Source organism: Dermacentor variabilis, chromosome 2 (genome assembly GCF_050947875.1).
Source record: "Dermacentor variabilis isolate Ectoservices chromosome 2, ASM5094787v1, whole genome shotgun sequence".
In the NCBI taxonomy this organism is placed as follows: domain Eukaryota; kingdom Metazoa; phylum Arthropoda; class Arachnida; order Ixodida; family Ixodidae; genus Dermacentor; species Dermacentor variabilis.
The window spans coordinates 15,291,428-15,309,502 of NC_134569.1; the positions used below are offsets into that span (position 1 = coordinate 15,291,428).

Consider the following 18,075-nt stretch of genomic DNA (forward strand, 5'->3'; position numbering starts at 1 on the left):
CCGTCAGCTTTTTGCTTGTGGTAATTAAGGAACTCCGCTTGTTGCCACACTCGCCGAAAGGGCGGAAACATTCAACACTTTACAACGAACAGCGCAATTTTCTTTTTTACTTCTTTTCGTTGCAGAGAGCGGTGATACAAGGACACCGGAAAGAGTAACCGGTATTTTGTTGCCGCGCGCGTCAATTCTCGCCCTCCTAATGCACCGAGCGAACATACGGCCGTTTTGGCAGAACGAAGCCGGAGTTTCGCAAGTGCTCGCACGACGCTGGATTCTGCCGTCTATTTAGAACTGCGCGACTGCACCATTTGGAACACCGTCGCTTAATGATACTCGTAGTGTTTTACGATAGTGTGTACACCATGACTAGTACACGAAGTCTAATTTTGTATCAAGGCTTCATGGGCTGGAATGTATTGGACTGGGCTCATGCGGTAACAGTATACAGGGGCGCTATAACGTAAAACTATCCTAAACTTTTCAATTCCATTTCTGCTATCAGCCCTCCGCGATTGGTCAAAAACTTTTAGGACCACCCCCACTTCACCTGTCTGTCACGCGACATCACGAAAACCGCGATACCTCCCCATCTGATATGATGTGTGCACCCTGATTATGCATGAATTGACCGAAAAAAGAAAAGCAGTTATTTATGATTCGATGCCTTTTCGCCATTTGCCCCCCGGCTATTGGTCAAAAGTTTTCGTGCTGCACCCACTTCACCTGCCTGTCACGCGACGTTACAAAACCGCGAAAACTCACCGCGTCAAAGTGACGTGTACGCATTAAAAATGCATCAATATGCCGAAGAAAACTGAATTTTCTTCTGAAATAGCCGCAGGCTGCCCCGTTCCGAAAGGCATACAAGATGGCTGCCGTCGATCGCTGAGGCGCTGGCTATTCGCACATGCGGGAGAGCATGGCCTTATTTGCGTGTAATAAAACTTCTTGCGTGGCCGTGTAACGTTTGCGAGAACTTTCGGCACGTTTACGAACTCATTCGGCCAACTCTTGTTTCCTGAGGATCCGTTTTAGCGTCATTCTTAAGCTTCCGTTGCACGCCGCCGCGATTTTCGACCAGCCACCGCAAGCTAAGTAAGGGAAAGCGGACCAATCGCAGACGCCGGTACCACCCTCTTCATCCGGTTATCGATTTTCATTGCACTGGCTCTGCCCCATCGAATCCCTCTCCACTTGAGCGTTCTCCTCGCCTCTTGTCAGCCAATCAGATGCGACAAGCCGCTCAGTGTAGGCAATGTTATTCGTTTTTCAAGCAAACAAAAGTGACCTCCCATGAACGAGGAGAGCGTTCGATTGGCCTGTTGAGCCAACCCTGCGGGTGACCGCCCAGTGCTTGCGTCGGTGGTTACGCAAATTCGACGACAGGAGATTGGAATAAAAACATATTGGAATATTTTTAAGTTATAGGGTCCCAGAAAGACAGAAAGAAAGAAAGAGAACAACCAGTCATGTTGCTGCGTCTTTATCTGCGTGCTTGTTATCTTCGTGCAAGCTTTCTTTTTTTTTGTTTTCCCTTCTAGTTCCTTTTTATTCCTTTATTCAAACGATTATGTTTCCTAATTGGTTCTTTATGATAACACTTGCACTGATGAGTTAGATTAATACCAAATGGCTTGATGTAAAAGTTGTTAGAATGGGGCACTGGAAAACTATCATGCATTTGACGAGTGTCAAAGTGAACGTTCTGTAATTGCTGACGTATTATGTGCCTTTTGCATTACTTTTCGTTTACCATCATTATTGCCTAGTGTATGCAACGCCGAAAGAAATCATGAAAATTCGGAAAAGAAGTGTGTCGGGAAGCCACACATGCGAAGGTCACGGTTCCGATATGTATTCGCCTGCAGCTTTTGCCTCTCTTTTGCCCATTTTCTCTTTCAACGTACTCGTTATTTTTCCTTCAATAAGTACACACAAGTCCACAAGCCACTGCAAAAGTTGTTCGCTTGCCTCCGAAAGCAATGATAATTGCTCGGTCAATAAAGCACCATACAGGGTGTTACGTCAGAAAAAAGAAAGTACAACGGCACTTGATCGCTACAATTTAGCACCACCGATTAACGGTAAAACACAACGGTAAAAATTAGCACCACCGAATAGCCGATATTACGCACCCCTGACTCTCTCCCTTTTTTGATCGTTCGTTTGTGTTTCGCACAGTGACAGCGATCAAAGAACTCAGTGACTAGTACAAAGAAAAATACACAGTATGCCCAGGGATGTGACATTGAAAGCAATGAAATACCTTTTTTTTTTTCGCTTTCCTTTAGCAACTAAACTGGCACGACTGCAGCTGTCGTGAATACGACGCAATCATTGCGGCGTATATAAAGGAGGGCCGATGTGCCGTTATTTTTTTTTCCACATATTCGCCCGAGGAAGAACCGCCCGATCTGTGCTTTCCCCCTGTCCTTGCACCTACAACGTCTTTCAGAACCAGTAAAACCAGTGCCAAAGCTAAGCAACGCATCGGCTCCCGGGTCTTCACCGCGATGTTTATCTCTTCCAAAGTGCGCGCGTGGGGCTATGGGAAAAACACTCCGCAGTCCCGGCTGCTGCTGCTTCTGTTGTTTTCATTTCTCTTTTCTTTGTTAGTGTACTTTCTATCTGGCTAGGACAATTCTGAACTAACTTTGCTGCCGACACTGGTGCCAACTCTCCGTGGCGCTAGGCTTTTCCGTCCGCGAAGTTTTCTCTCTAAGCTTTGCGCGTATTTCCCATCTACTTGCAAGTTGCAAACCGGCGTCGCCAATATATCTGTATATAATACAAGTAAAGGGAGGTCATCGCAAGCTAGACATGGGCCCGCGCGTGTTTCTCTTGTATTGTTTCCTCAGTATATATATCTCGCAAACGATCTGCCACTGCGTATCTGCAACAATTCTAAACCCACACATGTATGATACGATACTCCCACAACGAACACTGATTTGCCGTGGGACGTAAATTTGGAGCGCCTAGGTAGCGCATGATATGTGACAATCATGAGCGAATTTCAATCATGCTGTAATGCGGTCAGTTACTGCTCTGGAAGCCATGGGACGTTTAGCAACTCTATGAATTCTATCTACAAGCTCTTCCTTGACGAAAGACGGCGGCTTCGTTGGACCGAACTGACGTTATTGTACGCCACGATTAGGAAAGAAGACGATGCGAACAGTAGAGAAGTAACACTGTCCATTGATGCGTTTTGACTACTATTTGTTTGTTCCCAATTTTACCTTATTATACACCTATTTTACTGCTCAGTTTCATTTCACTAGTTATTATCTCTTTGTGTGTGTTTTAACGGCCCTATTTTGCCTATGCCACATCGTGAATACGCGATATGTTTAAGAATCAGCAGCAGCAGCATCACTTTTATCTTGCACGCTTTGCTGACTGTCAGCATGGCTGTAAGATGCTGCCCGCCTCTCGAGGGACAAGCCTGTGCTTTAGAATAAACGTGTACGTACGCACCCTGCACGCGCTGAAGGCAATATTGTTCACCTTTAACGACCGCACATATAAATACCCGAAAAAAATGTTTATTTTCTATCTAAATGTGCAATACATATTGAGAATAAACATAATTAACGAAAAGAAGAAATATTTCGCGGCATTATTTACAGCAATAGAGGGGAAACACCAGGCAGGAAACTGTAAGTGGGCTTCACCCCAAGCTACCTATGGCTTCGCTTGGAATTCGCACAGGCAGCTCTCGTCACGTGTGAACCGCAGATGCCGATTTAATTCACTCGTGTGACAGCAGCGCAGCCAGAGATCTCGCATCGGCGCGCCTCCACTGATCAAAAGAGCACGCGCGCCAAGCGTCCCGCTCTAAACCAACAAACGAAGCTTGCTGCATGCCATTCAGTGTTGGCCAGACCAATTTAGCGAGAAGATTCGTACTCAATACCGAAAATCAGCAAGAAAATGTTTTTTCTCAGTATGTTGCCTGCAGGCGACACTCGTCAACAAAGAAGTAACTATAGAGCAAAAGAGTGATTGGAATGCAAATAAAGAACATCGAAAGAGGGCCGTGCACTCATCATTCTGTACGGCGTACTTCGAGACTTGTATTTTGTGTCACCCTTCTCCCCCTCAGCGTGTAGAGTAGCCGATCCGTTACTCTCGTTAACCTTTCGACTCTGTGTGCCACTTCTGGACTCGCGAAGATTAGCCGGAATCCCAGAGCGGATGAACTTCCGTGACAGTCGAGAAGACGCGTGCACTGCAAAGTAATTTACACCCTTCAAAGCGAATAAACATATAAATCAGTCTACACCTCACACCATTACGCCCAAAAATAGTGCGAGGGCGTGAGTTATAGACCGGATTTGCACCCTTACTCATGTGTAGGAGTGTAAATTATTTTGCAGTGTACACGCGACCAACCGCAGTGTCCAGTCGCAGCGCCACGCAGCCTTCGCGAGGTCGTCGGACAAACAAGCAGGGCGGCGGCGACGTCCTTCCACGGCGCCGCCGCTGCCGGTCCGGGAAAAGCGCGCGTGCTTGGCCGACCGCATGACGTCACCGAGCCTCCTAATCGCACCGACAAGACGGGCGCTCAGGCGAAGCCCTCGGGCCTCTACACGCTCCGCTCAAGTCCAGGCCGGCTCGGATGCGACCACGAGCGTTCCGATACCAAGTTTCATTCCAAGCGTGCGTGCGCGCGCCACTGGCGTTTTCGCAAATGACGTAAGCGGCACAACTTTACGCTTTCGGAGGAGAAATGAGGAGAGGTCTTCCTAAACGGTTGGCTGCTTGCAGAAGAGGAAGGAACGGGTCCAATCGCGACGTTTTCTAAACGGGCGCGTTGCTCGAACTGGCGCGAATCTGGTTGCCTCACCCGTATTGCCTGTCCTTTTCGATCGTTCTCGACTTGAAGTAGGAATGGACTAGATCGAGGCAAATGGAAATGTTTGCTTCGTAAGGCAAAATGTTTCTCAACATTTAAAAGCCTCAGCACCATGTGCACAGACTTTTCGTTTGAGTCGAGGAAGTGTGAGGCCACCTGCAGCTTACGACGTTGCTGGCTTGTTTACATGCGCGGTGATGACATGGTTTCTGCTGAAGCTACCGATTTAAATTTCTATACTTACTCGCGTGTGCACTGATCATAATGACGCGAAGCTTACGCATTAATCTGGCACGTATAACTTCGAGACAGTCGCGCGCCAGTATTCCAGAAAGAAGAAGGACCCTCGCACATATACGTCACGGATCCTTCATATAACTTCTGAACACGCTGCCTTTCCGGAAAGTTCCAGAGCACCGGATAATTATGGGCCACTAGCAGAAACCTTAAAAAAGTAAGAAACGCAGCAAAAGAACGGTGCCCGATAAGAGTTTCGGCGGGCTGCTGTAATCGCTCGGCGTGCGGCCAATGGAAATGTAAATGAGGCACGGAAAACCCAGCGGCCGCCACATTTGTTGTCGCCGAAAGGAACACGCGTTCTCGAACGTCGGTGTGCCGCGTACAACAGCCAGGTGAAGTGGGTCGGCAGACTCTAGCGTGGCAGGCATGTCAATGCGCGCTGCGTCCACCTTGGAATTGCGAAAAAAGCAGCCGAATTGACGCGCGCGCGGTTTCAGGGCTAATCGTGGTTGTTTTCCTCTTCGGGCTGAGCTGCAGCTGGAATGCGATCAGCAGGCAGGAATGTGATCACACACGCAGTACGCATACGCGAGCAGCATCTTCGCCGGACTCGTCGTCACCTCGCCTTCTGCCTCATCGGCACGGAGCTATTTATCTACGCGCACGAAAACGAAACGGTTGCCGCTAAAATGACGAGTATATATACAACTTTAATCAACTAAAGACAACAGTTAGCCTGATTTTTCTTTGACGAGGCGTATTTCTCACGTGCCACCAGGCCTGCTGTGGCCCCCTGGTGCATGAAACTTGTAAAAAGGCGCTTGCAGAGTGCACTTGCCATTTTCTGAGCTGACGCACTGCGAGACTTTACGACTGCGCTTCAGTGAAGTACTCGTCCATGCGTAAGCTTGGGCTGAGTCCCAACTCTGCCGCCGCGTAAAGTGGCGCCCCACGCGCCCCGTAGAATGACGACATGAAGTTCCATTAAAGTACAGCCTGCCATTGAAACTGGTAAGCACGCGTCCAACGTATAGACGTCGGCATCTTGTGCTACAACCCCTCGACCTCGCTCGCGCAATCAGCGACAGGTCAAGTCAGTCTTCTCGCTCGCTACACGCCATACATTGACTTAAATACTACAAACGGCTCTCGTGTACCTTAGCGTGAGCGAGGAACCCGTGTGGGATCCGGAACGTCTCTGTGTTTCTCGACATGGATTTGGTCAGTGACCGCTATACTATTTTGTCCGCGTTCTCTCGTACAACCATGATTTATTTCCAGGTGCCAGTTGTTGCTTTCGATACATGTCCTTCAAGATAATTTACCAAAATTTTGCTGAGCCTTAAATCCTTAATTTCTCAACCAGTCGATCCCTGTCCCTCTTGCTAAGACCGCGGATTGAACTGCGAGTCGCATGCTGCACGTGCCGCCTACAGTTGGCCCCCACACGCCGCGTACCACAGCTCCTGCTGGTCTTAATGTACCTCGTTATCTCACCCCCTCCCCTCTCCCTTCACATTCACCCATCAAACCCTATCGTGGGGCAGTGCTGCCCACGGGAAGGTTATGTGACTTCTAAGAGTCTCGATGTCGATCTATACTGAAGCTTATACCTAGTGGATGCACTACAATAAAGAAGCGAATCTGTACATTAACTTAGCATGCACGTGCCGATGTGTCCCCTGTATCCACGCAAACTAGTCGAATGCGCTTGCAAAGAATAAAAATAAAAGAAAGAGAGAGAGAAGCCGTAGGGAAACCAGCCGCTGTCCGGCCAAGGACGGCGCTTGATGCGCCTGAGTGAAGCGCAAGCGGCAGCACGCGAGGCTGTTTCGGACACGCGCGACGCCGTCGTGGCGGCGCGCAATCCCGTCGGCGCGTTTCCTGCTCGTCGCGCGACGCGCTCCCGCCGACGTTGAAGTCGTCGGCGAGTGACAACCCGGCTTCTCTGCGGCGTCGCTGCCGGAGATGTTGAGCAACGATCGAGAAAGACGTGCGCCGATAGAGTTCCACCCATGGCGGGTTCCGTCGTGTGTGTGTGTGACAGAGCACCGAAATTTTCCTCTCGCGACTGCGTATTCGGCATTCACACGTCAAGACGCACGTTAAAGCGAGAACGCTGCGACCAGCCATCGAAGCTGGCGTCGATTCTCGCACGAAGGCAATTCCGGTGGCTGCACGAGGAAACGAGGGCGGCTCGTGTGGAGGTGGCAGGAAAAATGTAAATCGTTTACACGCAAGGAGAAACTGAAAAAGGACTTACGGATGTCATGGAATGGAAAAAGAAATACATCGGAAACAGCGACTCTATATAAAAAATAATGCAGCTGACAGAAAATGGAGGATATATTAAACGCCCAGGCAGCATATATAGAGGAGCCCGTCTTTTACGAGTGCTATCGGTGGATTTTCGAAACGACGAGTTCCTGCTCAATATAGGAGGCAGAGGCAAATGGTGGCAGCACAGCAGTAAGCTTAATTAGGTGCAATATAGTGAATATGAGCAGCGCAGGCAAACACCGTGTCATCACGGCCGACATATTCGAGCACTATTGGCTCCGCCTTCGTCTGTTAATTTATGCTTATACTCTGCAGTGCCCGATATAGGAATTGGTAGTAGTGCTCCGGGGGTTTAATGTCTCTGACGACACGCGCTAGCAACTGCTACTGCACGAGAACAACATGCACAATATACACGCGACAGGTACAGACCATTTTACCACTTGGCACCTTTTTCATGCACGGTCACGCTGTCAGGTGCCGAGAATGACAGTGCCAATTGCGAAGCTTGCTAGCAGTTCCAAGCCGGCGTTGTATGAAGCAGAGAACCCGCGAGCGCGCGTTCTTCGAGGCTCAAACAGCGCAGATCCAACTCACCGGTGACCCTGAGGCCAGCGAACCGCTGGAACTCCTTGACGGCGTCGACGAGGGCCTCCTGAGAGCGCAGCGCCGCCGTGCCATTCTTGGTGGGAGCGATGTAGCCGAACTTCTCCAGGTAGTTCTGGTGGTGCAGGGAAGAAGAAGCGAGGGAACTCGTAAACCGGGGCCTGTCTCCCACGTTTGATCTTTCAAATGCACAACAAAGAGGACTAATACCTTAGGATGCACTATTACATTGTACGCTTCTGAAGTATAAGTATGGAGCCCCTCGGATCTGTTAGGGGGCTCGGTGAGACATATAAATGACGCGAAAAGAAAAGTCGGGCGGCGTAGCTGACTTCAAGTTTCCGCGCGAGCTTACCATGGCGCCACAAATTTTAACGGAGTCTGGTCGAGCCCATTTAACTGTTTGTTGGTGAAGAAAGATCGCATTGCATTCTGAAGGGACCAGAGACTGTATAGCAACATTTTATAGCCCCCAATGTGACGCCCAGCTGCGACCGCATACCTGTTGGGTGAGGGTGGTACATTGCTATCGTGACCCTAAAACCGACAACCGACTTCCGCTCTTTGAAGTCGGCGTGATGGAAATTATCGAAGATCAACGGCGCCATACATATATATATATATATATATATATATATATATATATATATATATATATATATATATATATATATATATATGATCCGTTTGTAAAACAGGCTTCAGGAAAAAACCCGGAGGAGTCACTTCTATGTTCTACATTCCTTTTCTGAAGGCCTGCGAATGCACTGTGGTGCAATTAAAGGTGTTGTGCCTCCTTCAAGAACTATCAAACCGCTTTTCAGAGGGCAACAGCTGCACCTCAATGCTGCTCGAGAAATATACTTCCGTGACGCGAAGGGTTGCGCGCCCGAGTGGCCGCCGGCGCTGACGCGAGCACTCGCGGTGGAACCTTTCGAGCAGTGATGTCAGTGTCGACTCATTGACGACACCACTTTGCCAGCGGCCCTCTGGGTTCAGGCTGGCTCAGAGAGAGAAAGGAACACCGATTCTGCACATGAAAGTACGGCTCTGCATTTATGGCCCAGGCCGCCTAGAGACCTGAGCTGTTACACCGATCAGGTTCCAGGTTCAGCGTTTGAACATCTTGATTGCGCGCGTAAAGTCTGCGAACCCATTACATATATACATATACACACACGAAGATGTGGACGTGTCGTCGTCACTCAGAGTGCTAAATAAACATTGCACTGTAATTCTCGGGTTCACTTTAGAAACTTTATAAAACTTTAACTGATTAACAAAATCGTATTTACGGAAGAGAAAAACAAATAAACTCGGAAGGAAGACATAGGACATTAAACATAGACGACGAGCAGTTGAAAAGGAGCGATTTCGCGGTGCGCCAGCCTGAAATCTCGCACACTGATCGCAGTCCGGTGGCGCCAGCGCTATTTAGGCGTACACGGTACACTCGTGACCCGCTCTGTAGACTATGCGCGTCGCAATTCGCGCAAGACATCGCAAAAAAGAATAATAAAAAAATAAGGACGAAGAGCTTCACACTTCTACGGGGACACCGAAACTTGCGGATAATTTGGTAGCATGCACTAAAGACATTATTATGCCTCAGTGTTTTCGGTGAAATTCTGCGCGGATAATATATACCTGATTGGACATGGTACCATATATTTCGGGACACGCTACACCGTATCTGCTTATCTTCTGGCATCGCGTAATCTCTGCTAATCTGTCCTTGCTCACGTAGAGCGGCTGAGGTGCCCCGATAGCAACGGAGGTGGCGATAACACGAGGACCGAGACGCGCGGAATGCACTGCGCACGCGCGTATCGCAAAGCCTTGACCACCCTTTGCTGAATCGCCGATTCGCTGGCTTCTTTTCGGGTTGCCGCTTCGCCATGGTACGGACGTTCAGCACCGCGTCAATGCCGGTGACAGTGCGCATTGATTAAACGGCAAGGACGGCCTGGAGAATCATCCGTAAAAAGTGGCGGCGACACGCGCTTCCAGGTATACTTAATTTCGGCGCCAGGGACTAAGTAATTTAGGGGAAGATAATTAGATACGTTCCCACATACGATAAGAATAGTATAGCTGAAGAAGGAAATGCATAAATTTTAGGCACCTAGAGGAACAAAAATCACAACAACATAGAAGGAATCACCTCCACATGATCACCATTCACGCGTTGTATACACGACAGTGCATTTAATGTGCATGATGCATTTTATTGAATTACTCCTGGTGGTGTTGGTTTACTCGGGGTCTGCTGTGTTGTTAAGAAAGGCGTATATATAAGCGTGCCACATAAAGACTCCATCGTCTCCTCCATATCCACGTAATATCCGCATACCGTCTCGGTTGAGTAGGACTTGTCATCTACATATGTATGATACCGGTTCACCTCAGAAAAAATGGCATACACACAAAAAAAAGGTGACACATAAGACTAGATGACTGGCCCCTGTCCTGTTGTCTAGCCTCCTGTGTAGTCTTTTATTGTGTTATTTCTTCTAAGATAAAGCTATACAGTACATAAATTTCGAACACGAGTATGGATAATAAATTAACACGATTGTCGTGCTATGAATGAACCCTTTTCGAAGCATGGAAGCGCTAACAGATCCCTGGCAAGTGTCAATTTGCCGTGCAGCCGCGCGGCTTTCTGATGGTCAGTGAGGTCTGGGTACGCATGGATCCGGCGCGCATGGGCCGAGTCGTAACGAGACCGGATGCGCGGTCGGACGTGCCGACAAGGAGACTCGTCTTCGTCAGGGCCCTGGCACAAAGTTGTATACCGTAACGAACTGGCACCCAGCTGGAGCTTGCCTCGTTCTGTCCGATCATCTGCATCTTACTGCGACTCCTCTTGCACTCACTGCCTATTCGACGTAACTGCATAAGAGCGCCAACGCGTCTCTGCAGCACCTCTCGTCGTGGCGACGCAACGGGGACCTGCTCTTATGTCGCTGTCAAGACGAAACCGCGTTCGCGAGCCCCTTGCCAAGCGGGCCGGGTCGAGCCAACCTGGAGGCAGGTCGACCTAGACCGACAGAATAGAGTTCACGCGACGGCCAGGTTTGAGCGCTCGACCCGCTTTTGTCGCGGTTCGTGTAAACGCCCTGACAGCGTCGCCGCAGCACAGCGTCGCCATGCGTTGACTCTGGTTAATTGGGACGTGCGTCGTTTTCCTCCGCGAGTGCGCCTGCTTTTGCTCTGCACTCGGAGCAGACTCTGATGGAGCGGGCGCGCGTGCAGTGCCACGTCTGAAAGCTGTTTCTCGAAACATGAAAACAACTCGCGACCGTCGCCCGGAACGATCGGCAAGGTAAGCGTCTGCGGGCATACACGTTGCTTCTTTTTACTTCTTGGCAACCTGTACCACGCGTATTGCCTTTCAAAAGGTTCGAAAGGCAAAGCCAGTTAAGCAGAAAAGTGGAGGGGTTAGGGAGGAGGCGAGTTCGCATCTGTCTTCGTCCCGGCGCATGCTTGGAAAAGTGACTCACTGGCGGCGGCAGTCAGAGGCCGCGAATCACGTTTCGCGCAGCTTTGCGCGCGCTTCGGTCGATGCACGATGGCCTTTGGTCGCCAAAACAGTCGGCAACGTAATCAGGCCGCTGTCGACGCGTTCTTGGAAGAGCGAGCGAACAAAACAGCTCCTGCTTTGTCGACTACACTATTGATTCATGCGTGGGAAGGACAACGCTGCATACAGCCCGTGAGTGAGCGAGTAAGAATAAAAGAAAAACGGGGAGGAGTGGGCGTAGTAAAGCGTGCGCCTGCGGCCTATACTACTCGGAAGCAGCGGCGTCACAACTCCCGCAAGTCAACGGTGACTTCACTCGACTTGTAAGGTAAACATGTTCGCCAATGTCATTACTGTTGTACACAGGAGTGGCCATAAGCCGATGTCGTCGCGCAGTTTAGTGTGATACGTGTGGCCGACAATACTGTATGGGGCGGGCGTTTACTGACAGCAACCTGCGCCATCGGCGAGGGTGCGAACATAGTCTGCAGAATGTAGACAGTCTTCGGGATGCGTTTTACGTGGTGGAGAACATGAATCGTGCTTTTCAGGCGATCTCGCGCACCGACGCTGCACTGGCGATCTGTCTGCGCTGGGTGGGTGCCCACACGACCCGGCGTCGTGCAGTGCCGTCGTTTCCGAAAACTAAGACCCTTACGCCTTCAGAAAGTTGCCCTCGGAACACAGAGAGGGACAGTACCGGCGCACGTTCGCATCCTCACAGCAGACGGCGCTCGAGCATTTACTACTACTACTAATGCTTTTATAGGATAGGCGCTGCAGCTTGTAAAGCCAGCAATGAACGCACGCAGCGTGAAAGAAGCCGGTGTTTTTTGTTCTGTTTGCTTGTTTGTTGCCCGCCGCAAAGCGAGCAGACGCGGCTCGTCGGAAACGGGCGATCGTCGTCGTCCCTGAAGTGCAAGTGGCGTCGAAGCCACGCACTTGTGACGTAACGCCTAGACCTTTATAAACCGGTGCCACGATAACATCGCGCGCGCGTAAGCGACTATCCAATATACGTCTGTGCACACGACCAATGTCAACAACGCCAGGGCTATGCGTCCCGGTACGGCACGCCTCCTGATTGCTGGTGCTCGCTTTATATATATATATATATGCTGGTGCTTGCTCAACTCTGCGAAAAAGAAAAGCACCGGCACGTTCAAGGCTCTCGCCGCCACCGCGGACAGCGAGTAGCGCGAAATCTCGTACGAGCCTTGCCGGAGCGGAGTTGGTTTAGCGGGAAGGAGGGGGAGCGACGGTGCACGCCCGAGTGGAGCCGCTGCGAGCGAGCGAAGGACTGGACGCCGGCTGAGCCAACACGAGGCTCGAGGTCTCGGGCCACCGCTGTTTCAGGGTCGCCCCTGAAAAGAGCCCGCGCGGTCTTTCCGCACGCCACAACTCTAGGTTTGGCGCGGCGAGCGCAGTGTAAACTGTGGCCCGCTCCTTATAGGCATTACGCTGTTACCGTAAATTATTGAGTAGACACTAAGCAGCAATACTATTTAGCTGAGCTGTATTAGCAAAGTACGATTTTGCAGCAACAAAGTGACCGCAATAAGGGTGACCTGATGCTTCGACGCGATATACAAATATAATAATAGGTAAAAGCAAACCTCATTTTCGCTGATGGCAGACGTTTGAAACCAAGTCAGTGATTTAGACTTTGAGAAAAAATACTTTAGCAGCCTAACTTGATTTACTGTCACTCTATGGTGTTTCTTTAACGAAGTAAATGATAACCGACGGATACTGAAAGCTATCGCGAAAACGCAGAAGGAAAAACCAGCTCACGTTGTATACACCCAAACATTGAAAGGGATTATACGCGCGATACGCTTGTTTAAATGTACTGTAACGAATACTGTTTTACCTTTACCTGCAAGAGAGATTTTATGAGAGAAACATCACGGGATCTTTCGATACGTTCAGGGGAATAAATGACGAGCTGGAATATCTTGTGTGAAAGTGGAAGGAGCCTTCATATTTAAAGGTTCAGCATTAATAGTGAGTCCTGCCCAGCGGACTCGAAGGAGGAAAAAAAAAAAAGTGTTCTGTTTACAGTTACCTTTCGGGTACAGGCAAACATTCTGCGAGTAGCCTTGAAGTCTCCTCGAATCAAGGCGTCAGCATCAAAGTCAAATCGCTGTGCTCACGTGGATGAAAAGTCGTGCCGCGACCGCTGAAGTCCGACGGAGGAAATGGAAAACTCACAAAAGCCACCGTATGATTAGGCGAGCATAAAGACCCCCCAACCTATTACGCGCTCTTTAGTCCTCAACGCTGCCCATGCTGCGCAACTAAGTTCTTATTTGTTAAGGAAAACAGGCTCGCTGATTGTCCCCACCGCTTCCCTCGTGATTCATCTGGGACGCCCATTTGGCTGTCGTCCAAAGTGTGGGTAACACCCGTGGCGCATACGGGACACATGCGCGCGCCATGCTCTCTGCCCACTAATGACCGCCATCAGTTTTTGTTAACACGCGATGCCGCGGACTATACCAAAGAATCCAGCTACTCGTATGACGTCATACAGCAGCTGCAGCACTGCGTGCCAACGGTCCACATTCGTCTATCGACACTATCGCTTGGCTTCTCAACGAGGAAGCGGCGTTAAACACGCGGAAGACTACGTAAAAATACACTAGCACTCGCATACGTCGACGAAGCTCCCAGGAAGCAACTTGTTTTACGGAAGCGTCTAATGATAAACGGATCGGCAAAGCGTGCCAGGGACGGCTGCCAAGCTTTTGACGCTCGCCGCTCACTTGGAATGACTTGCTCGTGACCGCGTCATCGTGGTTCTGTCAGTGTCTCTATCACGAGACATGTCAGTGCTAGGCTTCATGCTTCAGATTAAGCGGCTGTTTACAGGAGAGACCGGGGATGTAAAAGCCAAACCATGCCCAAAGCCGTCACGAAAACAATAATAATAATGAAGTGTCGTAGATGCTGTCTGTGCATGGCGGAAGAAGTGCGCATCAGGCTTCTTGCCAAGCTAATGACCAACGAGGCTGCCAGGACGTTACGAAAGGTATGACACCTACCACAACGCGCCTTACAACGTGTAAACATGATCCTTTAAAACTCTCCGGACCAAGGAACCATGCGCTGTCCGACATGCAAAGGAACTCGGCTCTCAGAAAGTGCACGATCTGGTTCGAGCGCGGCGATGCACGCCTTCCGTCCTGGTTGACGACACCGCGATCCTGCGCTGAGCAGCTTCAGCCCCAAGAAGAAAAGGCGCTTCACCCCTGCTTCACTTTTGCTGCTAAGTTTGGAAAAAAGAAAGGTAATGAAAAAAATACAAGGGTGTGTGGGCCGCGCGTTTCCGAGGCGGAACCCCCTGACATCCATTAAGGGTTACATTCAGGCATTTGCGTTTCATATGGGAGGGAGCGACAAGTTTCCCCATATGAAAACAGTAGGAGAAAAAGGTGAACTATAACCAAGACTCTACGTCTACGATACGTTACAGATTCAATCATAAACAAGGCAGGAAAGAGAAAACGCAGCTTTTGTCTGCGAAGGACGAGCAGACAGGCTGGGAGGATGCGAAAGACCGGGAATCCTAGAGTTGGGGGTGGGGGAGTCGTTTGCTACGCTTATTACAGGACTCGCGCGCTCGAAGTGGTGAACGCTTCCTCGGAGGAGACGGGGGTCTACGCTCGCATGCCGATGAGAGCGCTTTCTAGAAAGCGGCAAATAAAAACGCAGGGAAGAAAGCTGGCATCAGAAAAGAAGACGATGGGGAGACCGACCTTGAACCCAGCGGCAGCCACTCGCGAGCGGTTCACAAGGAGCCAGGTAAACAGGGCGACTCCCCGCAAAAAACGACGAAGCGGCGCGGCAGAGCGGGCGGTCCCCGGCCTACCGCCCGAATAAATTACGCCCCGCGCCGCGTCTAACTCGCGTTCATCACTTTCTCCCAGGTGGCACGTCAGTCAGAGGTTGCCGCACCACGGATGGGAACCCTCGACCTCCAAGAAAGCCGCGGTGGGCACGCACCAGGAATGCGACAGCGGCGTACATCTAGTCGAGGTGGGGCGCGAGATGGAATAAACACCTTCGTCGCGGACGAGGGTAGCTGCTGTTACCCAGTGTTGACAAACACTACTAGCGTCGAGAGAGAGAAAGCGCGCCGTTCTTGATTCGACGAGTTGGTGGTGAAGAAAGTGCGGCATGCATTCATATTTCTCGACGTGGCGAACGGAACGGGAAACAGAGACGTTGCGCACGCAAGCGCTGAAGGGCGCTTTTCTTTGAAGCTATTGTGCGCGCCGCTCCCCGCCCGAGCGGAAAAAGGCCGCATGGAGGAAAGAAAATCCGCAGAGGAAAACAACTGGCCTTCGACATTCTCTCAGAGTGAGTGCTTCTAGAGAGTTGTCTTCGGTATCTCGAAAAGAAGTGGTAGAACTGTGATGCGGTCTGCTTTTTCGAATCGTATGATGTTACCGACGGAGAAATAAGAAATTCAATAAATAACTGGATGGCCAGAAAGGTTTTTTGGTTAGGTAGAGCAATGAACATCAATGAAAGGATTGCAGCCTACTCCTAGCTCCCACAATTCTTCAGATGTTCAAACAATCATCAAAGGGGGAAATGAGATGCGGCGTTTCCTGTAGGACAATACCTGGCTTACATGCCACCAGCAGCCGGAAGTGACTCGAACCACAAATATACATTAGCACAACGGATGCGGACGGCTGGATGAAGCGGCTATGCGCGCCCCTCTAGCACCGATACGGGCCGAAATCGAGGGCACCCATGGGAAGGCCAAGGACACGCGGCCGAAGCACGGCAGAGAGCTCGAAGACCCCCGTCGCCACCTTGGCTCTCCGGGCAGAAACAACATAGCGACTGGCACACGTGTGTCCGGCCAAACCTAGTCGCCGGGCACGGAACTGCGTCGTTGGGCTGTTTCTGTCGGGGCCAAGACGTCGGGAGTCTTCGCGCTGCGGCACGGCAATGGGGGGAACACTGCGCTTTGGGCAACAACTTCGCAGACGACATCGGTGCCAGCAGTCGTTCGAACAAGCGTCCTTGGTCCCTTTCCTCGTCTCCGGTCGAAGTAGCGGGGCCTCGAGGCCACTCACCATGGCCATGTCGCTGGACTCCGAGGCGGCACCGGCGAGCAAAGTTGGCGAAGACGCCACGAGGAGGACGAACGGCAGCAGCATCGTGGACGGCAGGAGCCGGTACGCGTCGACTAGTCCACGGCGGCGCATGGCTTTGTTTTGCGACCGCGTTCGTCGGCCGGCGCTCTTATGAGGGGCCTCCTTTCCCCCGCGCGCCGCAGGTGAGAGGCCACGGGCGCCCATTGGCCGCCGCGGTCGCTCTCCGGGACGGCCCGAGTCCCCCCCCTGGCAGCCCCGGCGGCGAGGAAGAGAGCGCGCAGTGCAGGGCCCGGGCCTTGAACCCGGCCCCGGAATGCGCGTCGGGGACAACAACCCAGGCCGCCCCCGCACTTGTCCCCCAAAACTGCTCCCGCAGCGGAGCAGTTCCCCAGTCGACTTGGAGGCTGACCGCCAAACCTTCGGCACCGGGGCAAGGGGGCTCGTGCCTCGTGGGCAAGCCGCCGAACAGGTGGTCCTCGCCGCAGGAGTTCGTTTCCGGCGGTGCTTCCTTCCGCACGGGCGCGGAAAAGGGTGACGTCAGGTTCGTCGGACGTCGGCCCCGAGCCGTTCACCACGATTCTCAGAGCCGGTCTGGGCGGAGTAGTGCTGCAGGGCTGGCGCACCGCCAAGCCTCCTTTTCCGCGAACGCAGTCGCCGGCGGCAGACAACAGCGACGCCGGCGGCGCGTCGCCCGTGGCCGACCAACGTCGCAGCCTCGCGCGGGGAACGGTCGCGGTCCAGGCCCGAGCGCACCTGAACACGGCCGCGCCCTTCTCGATCCTTTTCGCCGACGCAGGCCCCCTAAAGCTGGGCTGAGGTCATCACGCGGGAGAGGCACGGGGATTCTGGAGGGGGCAGCTGTCCCACATTGTGGGCCTGGATTCTCGAACACGCGTGGCCCGTGGACCTCTCGTTTGCGGCCAGCGCAGTCCTCACGATTAGGCGGTGCTCCACCATAGCCCTTGTTGCGTAAGGCTTAAGTTGTTGTTTCACCTTTAGCAGAACACACCCCAGAGTGACCTCGGGAGCGTTTGTGTCATGCACGCACGGCGAGACGCGTGCTTGACGTCCCTGATCCAAGCTGTGCCTGGTTCCTGCCAAGAGACGTACAGCTTCTCGCGTACCTGACCTCACAGAAAATGAGCTGGGAACTCGGCATCGCTATACTCGAGTTGAGCAGGTGTGGTGCGAGTGACCATATAGTATCGTTTCCTTCAAGTGCCTCTCAACTTGACTACAAAAGCGGGTAGCTTTTGCTGGTGTTGGCGGCTGACACCCCGCCTTGCTAAAGGAACGGGCGTCGACGGCGGCCAAGGGGGCGGACGACTATTTTCGGAGTTTATGTCGGCTGACTTTGCCAGAGCACACGGCGTAAGATTAGCACAGACAGTGAGAGCATGTCAGGGTAGGCGCACGAGCAGACATCCCGCCACTATTTTGCTACC

General features: G+C 51.6%; 1 protein-coding gene across 2 annotated transcripts in view; it reads right to left on the reverse strand.

Moving 5' to 3' along the window:
- LOC142571406 (stromelysin-1-like) overlaps positions 1–16,849 on the reverse strand; it is a 37,099-nt gene extending 20,250 nt beyond the window's left edge. Inside the window, exons 1-2 of one of the 2 annotated variants that reach the window (XM_075679730.1) lie at positions 16,610–16,849; positions 7,979–8,102 (exon numbers count right to left, since the gene is read on the reverse strand). In XM_075679730.1, the coding sequence (XP_075535845.1) occupies positions 7,979–8,102; positions 16,610–16,834 (349 nt within the window). In that variant the 5' untranslated portion in view covers positions 16,835–16,849. Of the gene's footprint in view, positions 1–7,978; positions 8,103–13,581; positions 13,782–16,609 lie in introns of those variants that run through there. The other variant, XM_075679731.1, reaches the window with a different exon arrangement.
- Positions 16,850–18,075: the final 1,226 nt, after the last annotated feature.